Here is an 11316-nt window from a genome sequence, read left to right as displayed (position 1 = left end):
TTGATCAGCAGCAGGTGAGAGACAAAGCTGGTTGATGAGCCCGGGAGGGTTGTTCCCTGCTTGTCCCCAGAAATTCCCATTCCCACAGTTTAGGCACAGTGACAACAGCACAGGACAGGCAGGCACTGAGCACTCCTGGCTGCTGTGGACACTTTAGTCCCTCAGCTTTCCCTCCCCTGTATGTCAGGGCTGGGTGTGGGAAATTGCCCTCACTCTGTGACCTTCACCTTTCCCTCCTGTAGCGAACAACCCAGCTCAGCAGGGGCCCTTGGTCCTTCGGGGACACCCACGGACACTCGGCAATGCCACCCCAGAGGCATCAAAGCAGTGGCGCCAGGCTGTGCTGAAGGGATGAATGCAGGCTCAGACATCGATTCGTCCCGTGCCTTCACAGCTCCTTTGAAGCTAGGAGCAGCTTTTGCAGCTGCGTCTGCACCGCGCCCAGTGAGCAGCACATCGTGTCGAGTGAGATAAATCATTCCTGCACTGATGGGGGATGAAAGAGAAAAAGCAGAGATCTCCCAGCACTTCCAGGGGCTGCTTTCATTGAGTTTGAGATACAAAATCCAGGGATGTGCAGGGAAATACCAAAGTCCTGTGAGCTGTGGCTGCTGTGCCCTCCTGCTGCCACCATCCTCTCTCACCTGTGCCCCATTCTGGTGTTCCCAAGCCACCCAGCAGCCCCAGCAGTGATGGCAGCAGGGCCAGTGGGGCAGAGCTGTCCCAGGCCAGTTGCCATGCCTGTGGCTCTCGTCCGGCCCAAGATCCCCACCCACCATGGACAGCACCTGCAGCCCCACTGTGTGCAGCCATAGCCTCCCTACGGAATTAGGAACACACTCTGGCTGACACTGGAAAGTGGGACACTGAAATACCTGGATGCAGCTGTTCCCCTTTCACCACCTGTTTCTGAGGCATTTCATGGTAGTGGAAATCCTGCAGCTCTTGTCCCACCTGGCTCTGCCGTAGCTGGGAGCATCCCACCAGCCCAGATTCTGGCTGGGTTCCAGAATTCCAGCATTTGGATACTTCCATGGTTTCATGCATCTACAGCTCAATACCCTGGGAATGACACCAAATCCTTGGCAATGTTAAAAATACACATTTATTACTCCACATATGCAATGGCTTCCAGCAGTATCTGTAAAAACACAACCCTGTCATAACTTAAATATTCTGTGATGTGGTAAAATTGTCATGCAAGAAAATTGCAAGAATGTATTAACATAAAATACAAAGGTATATACATATATCTGCATTGAAATAATTTTAAAAAATACCTTCCCAAGGCAGCAGGATTTCAGCACTGTCCAGGGTAAAGTCCATATTATTGGTATTTTTGCTATTATTTTATTACTCTTAGACTCTTTTTGGCAATCTCTGGAGTAACAGAGAATTGGCAACAGAAGAAACATCAGGACCTGACCTGGCATTTGTCTTCTGCACAGAACTCCCAGTGAAGGCTGTGGAATTCAATGCAAACCCTTAAAAATATGCAACTTTGCGAAACTTTGTAACACAACAGAGATAAGAAAACAACCTCGTGGCAAGTGATTAAAGGAGAATAATTTATAGGTGCTGCAGACTTTTCACAGCTGATAATGGCACACACTGTATAAATCTGTCATACAAAAAAAATACAGGTATTTAAATATTTATATACAGACAACTCCTGTGTTCTGGCTGTAGTGGAGGTGTAACCCAGAGCTGTTAATGACACCTCCCAAGCTGAGATTTGGGACCAGAGCTCTGTCACGACCTCACTGTGAGGTTTGCTCAGCAGCAGCAGCAGCCAGGGCTCAGCCAAAACGATGGCACCAACCTCAGCACCAGCATGGGCACCACAACCCCACCACACCCCAGACCTTTCTCCCCATCCCCATGCCAGCTGTGCCAGCAGCCAGGGACAGCAGAGAGGATCAAACCCCCAGGACTCCACTGTGGATGAGGTGAGCCAGACATGGGACACCCTGGCAGGAACCACAAAGGTGTGCAGGGCCAGCAGGAGCAAGCTCAGCTCAGCTGGCACTGGCTCACTACAGGGACACAGCGATGGGGACACAAGAGGGACCCAGAGGGGGGCACAGTGGGGACAGGAGGCCTCAGAGCACTGAAACTCACCGCAGGGGTTCTGACAATGAAGAAAACACTGATCTGTTTCCCATCACTTGTCTCTCTTCCACCAATTGCTGTTTTCTTGCCCTTTCTTCTCCAGAGTCTGAGTGCAAGCAGGTGCCAACGAAACCTGTCCCTGATGGGCTCTGGTGAGGTTATGTCCAAATATTATCAAAGATCAAAACCGAGCACTTCAGCAATGTGCTCTCACTGTCTCTCCCACTCAGCACAATGATCCCAGAGCTGTGTCCTGTGCTGTTCCCAGCGATTCAGTTCAGCAGTGACTGAGGCAGGAGTATCATGTCCCCAGCACATCCCTGGAGATGCAGTGCTGGATTCCAGGGGCACTTCCAGGATCTGCCCAGAGTGTTTCCCCTGGGAAAGAGCCATTCCCTGGTGTACCCCCAGCAGCTCTCCTGGATTCTGCTGAGTGCTTCTGAGCTGTTTTGCACAATACACCCAGGAAGAAGGGTGCTGCAAGGGGAACAGATGACTGATACAGAGAGGCTTTGGGCTGAGAAAGCTCAGTGTCAGAAGTGACCCAGCTCCTCCCCACACACACCAACCCCCACCTCAGCACCCACTTCTCCCTTGTCCTATAAGGAAAGCAATGAAAATATCAATTACATGTCCTGTAACTGCCAACACCACTCCTGGCCCGAGAGCTTCGGGTTGAATAGGATGTACCTTCTGGGCTAAGTCAAAAAAAATCAGTGACACTCCTCATCATTCCAACAGTCCAAAATTCTGCCATTATTTACAGGAAGCTGCGAAACAGTGCAATGGAATTCATTGTAAAACCCTACCTGTGGAGTACATCACCTGTAATTCATAACTCTTGAATAAATCCACGGTTTGAGCCTCAGCCGCTGCGCTGACAGAGCTGGTGTTCCAGCTGAGAGGTGTGGGATGGGGACAGGAGGTGAGGGCAGAGCCACAGCCCCTGAGCTGTCATTAACAGCTCCTAATGAGGCACGGGGTGTGTGGGACCCATGGCTGACACCAGGGACCTTGGTGGGACCCCAGGTCCGACAGCATCTACAGGCTCTGCCCTGAAAATAACCCTGCAACTGGACCCAGAGCTTTGGCTCCCCTGCTCCTGCACACCCTGCCATGGAAATGCCTCTGCACAATTTCAGCCATACACGAATTCCCACATAAAACTGTGGGAGACACACGCACCATGTCCCTGCTTGTGTAGGATCATTTCATATCATTCTGCCTTTCTGGTTTATTCATGGAAACAAAAACCACAACAAAACCGGTCCTGAAAGAATCTGACCTGTTAAAAACATTTCCCATCCATTTTTGCATTAGAAATACCCAGTAAGGATGCAAACACTGAAACCTCCCAGGGTCCTGCAGCAAACGGCTGCTGATGGTTTGACAGTGACTGTGGTCCCACCTCACCCTTGGGGCACCAGAGCAGTCGTGTGGCACTGCAGGGCTCAGGTTTATCCACAGTAATCAAAAATCACTCTGCAGCAGGTTAAACAACTAATATAGTGAAGGCCCCTGCAACAAGAAAGGAAACATCCACAGCTGGAGCAAGGGAACATCTCCCATCTTTTTAAAAAATTAAGACAGGTATTGGCAAATTATATACAGTACTTGTACTTACACTGAAAATAAAGTAAATCGAAGGGTGAAATAAGATATTCCTGTCTTTCATAACCAAGCAACCTGGCAAGGCCACCCACTCTGCCTCCAACAAAACCTCAGCCTGTGATAAACTGTGTCCTCCGAACCTGGGCACACGGAGCCAGACTCTCCATCCTTCCCACAGCTCCTCACTGCCTGCAGCAGCCACGTCGAGGAATAAAACATTTTAAATACATTCTGCACCTCAAATACACATTGAACTCTTACCCAGCCCCAGAAGAATCCACGGAGTGCACAGAAAACATTTATTTGCCTCAAATCGAGAAAGGAACTGACAGGTGACGCGAGGACCATGTGGCTGGGATGTCCTCGTGCTGCAGGAGCCAAACAGCTGGAGGCTCCCAGGGGCTGGTGCTGGAGAGACCCTGGGCTGCTCTGGTTTGCACAGGGAATGCTCATCCCCAGAGCAGGGACCAGGGCTTGTCCATCCCCGGAGCAGGGGACAGGGCTTGTCCATCCCCGGAGCAGGGGACAGGGCTTGTCCATCCCCAGAGTAGCGCCTGGGAACAGGGAACGCCAAAGTCAAGCTCACACCACCTCTCTGGCCTTCTTCCCTGCTCCGTGTCTCCCTGTGGGACCTGAGGATGTGGCTGCTTTCCTTGTCTTCTCACTGCATTAAAAACATGCAGATTGATGCCCTGACATGAAAACGGAACGACTAAAGAAGTTGATCTCCCGCCTCGGCAAGCTGCGCAGGCCGCATCTTCCCCGCCATGCCGGGCTGGCGATCAGGGCCGGGAGGGCAGTCCTGTGGGAACTCTGGCTGCTCCAGCTCTGCCAGGGGAGCTGCCGGTGCTGTCCGGCCGCAGCAGGGAGGGCTCAGTGCTCAGCACACCTGAGGCAGGTGAGGCCTAGCTGCTGCCCGAGGAGCACACGGAGCTGCACATGTGCAGCTTGGACGGCTCGGGCTCAGCCTCCGCTTCCTCGGGGGTGTCGGAGGCAGACACGGAGTCGCTCGGCTGCTCCTGGCTCCTCTTTAGCCTGGGGAGCAGAGGAGGCAGGAGTTACACAGGCACCCCTGACCGAGCAGCCCCAGAGTGGGCAGGGTGGCCCTCAGCCCCGGCTGTCCCCTCCCTGCTCCAGAGGTGTCACAGAGAGTGAGTCCTCCCAGAGCACACAGACGGGTCATGACACAGCCCAGGGTGTCAGCACACCTCACTGAACTGCTCTGGAAAACCCCTCAACAGCCTGAAAGGCTTCAGCCCACCCAGACCTTGGCCACGAGTGCCCACAGCACAGCAAGGCTCCTGTCACCCCCTCCTGCACAGAGCCTGCCTCATGCTCTGCCTGTGCACCAAACAGCCCCAAACCTGGGGAAGCAGCGGCTTTAATCCAGCCTTGGACTGCCTGCTTATTCCCATCAGGGACTTCAATACATAGAATAGATTCAGAGGATCATTAGGGTTGGAAAAGATCTCCCATAATCATTGAGTTCAACCTTCTACACCTTCATTTCTCAAAACACCATCTACTAAAAGCAGGATGGGCAAGCAGGTGCTGGGGGAACCAAAGCAGTCACATACATATGTTAAATCCCAGAATCTCTACAGTATATTTTATTTAATGGCAGTGATTAATAGTCCCTGATCTTGTCTCCCTTTGTGGCCAGAACCATTTTTCATACACAAGGAGCCCCTGACCTCCTCTGTTGACACCAGTCAACACCTGACACCTGAGGCTAAGCCACCAGTGAGGTGCTCCTGGCTGTCAGGCACTGGCACTGATTCCTAAGGGAAGTCAGAAAAAAAGAATATTTTTCCCTTAAAAAAAAAACCACCCCACACACTCACTTCTCTCTGTTGAAGATGACAAAGTCCTGCTGGATAGCTTCAAGGCATTCCTGTAGATAGTCATTTTCCTAATGAAGAAAAACAAGACATGCATAAGCAGCTCCATTTGCATCTCATTGCTGCCTGCAGCCCCCAACACTCCCAGCTGTGTGCAGCAGCCTCCAGATGTGTGCAGGAGCTGCCATCCCTCTGAACCTCAGCCCAACAGCTGGAGGCAGCAGGGCTGGCTGCGACGTGGCTTTCACCAGGGGCTTGTGCCATCCATGAAACACAGCTCACACGGTTCCTGACATAAACATAACACATTTGTCCATGTATCCTGTGTTTTGGGAGTGCTGCCAGCCCAAAGGAAGCACAGGCAGTATGGGGAGAGCCCAGCACATGGCCCACGTGTGGGAATCCCTGCAAGCACACACAGGGGTGCCCAGACCTCTGCTGCTCATTGCACTTTCCAAAGTTACCCCTTACTGCCAAAGTTTGGTCAAACTTCCATAAGCAGAATGAATAGGTTGTTGAAAAGACTCCAATGGACAAATGTTTGCATGAAAATAAACCTGGGGTCCTGCAGTGTGGCAGTGACAGCTGCAATTCCCACCCAAACCCAGCCTTTCCCAGCTGGATGTTACCCCAGGGAGCACATACAGACTGGGAGCTGTCTTTGCTGTTGTCCCTTGACTTGTTCTTCGCGAGCCTCTTCTTCTTCTTGTGCAGGGGCCTCGACTCCAGAATCATCTCCTCCAGCTCGAAGGTGGGGTCACAGTGCAGGCGGCCCTTCTGCTGGGACACAACTCCCGTCAGGCACAGCAGGGACTCAGAAACCACTGCCCCATCAGAAACCTCTGCTGGCACAGCAGCCACCCTACTCGGGATGGGGACACAGATCATCCCTACTCACGTTGGGGACGAAGCCTGGCTCCACACGCTTCTCGCACACATCACTCCAGACCACGCCGGACAGGTACGCCGAGGCCTGGATGTGAGCCAGGCAGGAGAAACGATGCTCAGGATTCACTGTCAGCAGCTGGGGAGGGAAAAACATCGGCAATAAAATATTGGAGAGAAGAGCATTGCCACCAGAGAAGGAAGAGATGGCATCCACAGCAGCCTGGCTGGGCCAGCTCCAGTGGCTCAGCCATGCCCTGGAAGCTCAGCCGCCCAGCAGATGGCAATGCAAACCTGCTGAATGTGCTGGCACAGCCTCCATCAGCAACGCTGCTCCTCATCAAACTGAACCTAATTATGCCAATTGCCCACCCAACATTAACTCATATCAGAGGTACTTATTTGCTGCCAGCACCACATGTATCTTTCCTACAGTAAACTCACCAGCTATTTTTCCGAGTTCTCAAACAAGCCGGAGCTAAACCACCACCCTGCCACACCCCAGCTTTCTCCTGCAGCAGAGCATTCCATAGACCTGAAACCTCCAGACAGCTCTCACAACCCCATCAGACCCTTCAGCTCCACCTCACCCACCATCCCAGCCAGAGGTGCTGCCTTTATAGGAGATGAAAATCATGGAGAGTATGGGATGTTTGAAGGCACAGTTCTAGCCCAGCTGGGAATCTGACTGTCACCAAATCAGCCTTTTTGCTCCCTTACTATCAAACATTGTGAATCTTATTACAACACACACAATTAATCGTAGAATCCCAGACTGGACTGGGCTGGAAGCTCATCCAGTTCCAGCCCCTGTCCTGGGCAGGGATACCTTCCACTATCCCAGGTTGTACCATGCCCCAGTGTCCAACCTGGCCTTGGACACTTGCAGGGATCCAGGGGCACCACAGCTTCTCTGGGCACCCCGTGCCAGGGCCTGCCCACCCTCCCAGGGAACAATTCCTTCCCAATATCCCATCTAACCCTGTCCTCTGGCAGTGGGAAGCTATTCCCTATGTCCTGTCACCCCAGGTCCTTTTCCCATTCCCTCTCCAGCTCTCCTGGAGCCCCTTTAGGCAGTGGAAGGTGCTTTAAGGTCTCCCTGGAGTCTTCTCTTCTCAAGGCTTAAGGCTTATTGTTACTCTTATTATCCCTTGTTTATTAATACACTAATAATTTTCCAGCTAGTCCTGCCTGCACAGTAACTACCATCCAAGCCAAACCTGCTCCAGAAGGACAATTCACCTTCCGCAGCAGTGCCACCATTTCCTTGGACCAGGCCGAGGAGTACTGAACGCTGACGGTGCTGAAGAGCTGCACCAGGGACTCCACAGGGTTGTTGGAGTGGATGTCGTATGGCCTCTGGGGATAAACACAGAAAGGTGAGGAGTGCCCTCTGCCCCTGGGTCAGCCAGAGCACACAGTCCGAGGGCCAGGATGGCCAAAGGCTCACCCAGCCCCGCAGCAGCTCGTAGGCCATGATTCCCAGAGACCACCAGTCCACCTCGAAGGAATAGCCTGTCCCGCCGTTCAGGAAGGAGTGGAAAATCTCTGGGGCTGAGCAGAAAGGGATAATGTGCAACAGGTTATTTGTTGTTTTCTATTCCAGCATTTCATGTAAATCAGTGCACAATGCTTCCAGTGATTTTTCTGCACAACTGCCCGAGGGGAGGCTGTGTGAGGCAGGGGAGCAGCAGTGGCAGCAGCCGTGCCCCTGCCCTAGCTGGGAACTGGGATATCAGCCACCTGCAGGGACAGCCCTCCCAACTCAGCCCAGCAGAACCATAGGGCCCCCCAGAGACACCAAGTCCAAGGCTGGAGCCAGTGGGGACAGCAGAGAGGGATGGGGAGGGCAGGAGGAGGAGGCTGGATGGGATGGGATGGGATGGGGAGGGCTGGACAGGATGTGGTGTGGGGACAGGAAGGGACAGCACAGCATGGCAACCATGATGCCCTCACACTGGGAGTTCCCCTTCTCAATCAGGCTCTGCTAAACAACTTGGACACGAGCATTAATGCCCTAAATTAACTCTGTGCTCCTGCCCCAGCCAGGGCCCATCAGGGAGTGTGTGCTGAGCATTCTCAAAATGTGACACAGGCACGACAGCGGTGATTGTTCCTTACCCATGTATGGCTTTGTTCCAGCCAATGCAGTTGCTCTTTCACCATCCCTAATGATTGTTGCAATATTAAAATCTGTTAAATGGGCATGACCTTAAATAAAAACACATTTTAAGAAGGAATTAATGGCAGTGCAGTGTCAATGCAGAGTCAGAACACATTTGTTTCATAAGCTTCTGCCCTCAGACAGGGTAGCACAGCCACAGGCAGGTCAGGAATGGCCATGAGAGATGCCAAAGGTTTCCCAGGATTTGGGCCTGCCAGGTGATTAAAGGGTAGTGAGCTTTGGGTCTTGGTTTTAAATCACACTTGGAGTAGCCAGTAACCCCCAGCAGCTTCAGCACTTGGCCAAATTGCTCTGGGCAGAAGCTACAGGAGTGAAGAAGACAACAGAGAAACACTATCACAGAACCACAGAATGGTTTGGGTTGGAAGGGACTTGAGGATCATCTCATCCCAACCTCCTGCCATGTGCCCATGGACACCTTCCACCAGAGCAGGCTGTTCCCAGCCACTGAACTGCAATGGCCCCAGATTCCCGGGGCTGAAGCAGGGCTGCCACTCCATGCTGACCACAGAGCACTGGACAGGCCAGCTGAGTGATCCTCCCCAGCATCACAGAGCACATGGATGTTCAGCCAAACATGATCCACTAGAAGGAGAGCAGCTTTTCCCACACTTTGCCCAGGTAAAACAATTCTCAGTACTCAGGCCTGTAAAGAATCTGTCCTTGGAATGAATGAGGGAGCAAAGAAAGAGGAGCAGAGTGGTCCTACCTTGCTCATCGAGAAGGATGTTGTCTGGTTTTACATCTCTGGGAAAAGAAGGAAGGTTACAGCAGATGGAATCTCAGTAAGACCAGGGATGAGACTCAATGACAAAAATCCTGCAACTTTTTGTCTACCAAAAATTAGGAACAAATAAAACAAAAATACTCTAACTAACATGAAGTAAGTCCCTCTATGACGGACTAGAAATATGCTTTTCCTAGGCAACTTGGTGAAAAGGTGGAAGCATTAGACTTGTTCAGGTATCATTCTCAAGGAAAATGAATAACACAATACTGGGGATATTTGTGTTCAGCACGGGATGGCTTTGACACCTGCCCTGGAAGGTTCAGCCCCCCAGGGAAGCATCAGACTCCCTCTGAGTGATGGGGGGCAGGAGGAGCACAGACAACACACCCCACCCCAAACCCAGGCCAGCCAGGTCCCAGCAGGTCCCCCCTGCCAGCAGAGCCCAGGGAGTTACCTGTGGATGATGTGCTGACTCCGCAGGTAGTCGAGAGCCAGTGCCATCTCACAGATGTAGAGTTTGACAGTTTCCTCAGTAAACTGAACGTTTTGCTGCAGGTGGTAGCGCAGGTCACCTCCCAGGAGCAGGTCCACCACCATGAACATGTCCTCCTCATCCTGGAAGGAATACCTGCGGGGACAGAGCCCAGGGGGTGGCTGAGCCTCGTGGGGCTCACAGACCCAGCCAGGCTTTCCCCCTCTCCTAATTGCACAGCTCCTGTGAGAGCTGCAAATGGTCCTGCCTTGGGCACAGAATCCCAGAATCGTTTAGGTTGGAAAAGCTCTCTCAGATTATCAAGTCCAACCATTCCCCAGTACTGCCAAGGCCACCACTGACCCATATCTGCAGGTGCCACATCCACACAGCTTTTAAATCCCTCCAGGGATGGGGACTTCACCTCTGCCCTGGGCAGCTGTGCCAGGGCTGAGCAACCCTTTTGGATAGGAAATGTTCCCTAATATCCAACCAAGCCTCCCCTGGCACAACTCGAGACCATTTCCTCTCCTGCTGTCCCTGTTCCCTGGAGCACAGCCTGACCCCCCAGCTGTCCCCTCCTGGCAGCAGTTGTGCAGAGCCACAAGGTCCCCCTGAGACTCCTTTTCTCCAGGCTGAACTCCTTTCCAGCTCCCTCAGCCTCTCCTGGGGCTCCAGACCCTTCCCAGCTCCATTCCCTTCCCTGGACACTCTCCAGCCCCTCAATATCTTTGCAGTGATGAGCCCAAAACTGAATGTGCAGCTTTGGTGTTTGCACCTCCCCAAGCAAGTCCAGCTCAAGATGCTGCTTCGTTTTTCAGATCAATTCCTACACTAAGCAATGCTTCCCAGGAAGAGGTGAGTCTCCCAGCTAATGTCCCCTGCTCACCCTGTCACTGTCCCTAAGCTGCAGTGCTATGTCAGCCCACCAGTGCAGAGCTCAGGCTCTGTCAGCCAGACAATTGAGAGAAACATCACATTTTCCATTGCAAACAATCTCATAAACCTACTTAAAATATCTCTGCCTATCCTGAAGATGAATTGGAAAACACAATTGCTAATTTAACCAGATAAACCAGAAAAAGAGATTTATATTTACCGTGGAGTAAACCGCCTCTCTAAATGTGCCGTGGGTCCCACGGGAGACTGACAGCAGTGGGGATACACCAAAACAACACTCATTGTTATATTTGGTGACTGCAGTTCCAAGGAAAGAGTATGTGGGATTGTATAATACTTATGAATCACTCACTTCTGCTCCCATCTTACATGTAGGTTTCTTCTAAAACTATGAGCCAAAAAGGTTTGCTACGAGAGTAAATTCTCTCCAGAATGTCATTACTTGTTGGAAGAAACATTTGCAATTGCTAAAAAACTGAAAAAATAACATCAATATTAACTCAAATGGCTATTCTGGAGCAGTGAATCAATGAAGCAAATGTGACATATCACCCACTTCCATCGCTCTGGACATAAAACT

At 51.8% G+C, this 11316-nt stretch overlaps 1 protein-coding gene across 4 annotated transcripts in view; it reads right to left on the bottom strand.

Moving 5' to 3' along the window:
- Window positions 1-4005: 4005 nt before the first annotated feature.
- Window positions 4006-11316, bottom strand: part of STK32C (serine/threonine kinase 32C) — a 60579-nt gene continuing 53268 nt past the window's right edge. For all 4 annotated transcript variants that reach the window (XM_085064563.1, XM_085064568.1, XM_085064564.1 and 1 more), the window contains 9 exons: window positions 9819-9992; window positions 9344-9381; window positions 8571-8660; window positions 7900-8003; window positions 7692-7808; window positions 6463-6588; window positions 6210-6341; window positions 5568-5635; window positions 4006-4758 (listed from right to left, as the gene is read on the bottom strand). In XM_085064563.1, the coding sequence (XP_084920689.1) occupies window positions 4629-4758; window positions 5568-5635; window positions 6210-6341; window positions 6463-6588; window positions 7692-7808; window positions 7900-8003; window positions 8571-8660; window positions 9344-9381; window positions 9819-9992 (979 nt within the window). In that variant the 3' untranslated portion in view covers window positions 4006-4628. The remainder of the gene's footprint in view (window positions 4759-5567; window positions 5636-6209; window positions 6342-6462; window positions 6589-7691; window positions 7809-7899; window positions 8004-8570; window positions 8661-9343; window positions 9382-9818; window positions 9993-11316) is intronic.

The sequence above is a fragment of the Lichenostomus cassidix genome, chromosome 6 (genome assembly GCF_008360975.1).
Source record: "Lichenostomus cassidix isolate B80296 chromosome 6, HeHo_3.0, whole genome shotgun sequence".
Taxonomy (NCBI): Eukaryota; Metazoa; Chordata; class Aves; order Passeriformes; family Meliphagidae; genus Lichenostomus; species Lichenostomus cassidix.
This window is presented reverse-complemented; position numbering and strand designations above follow the sequence as displayed.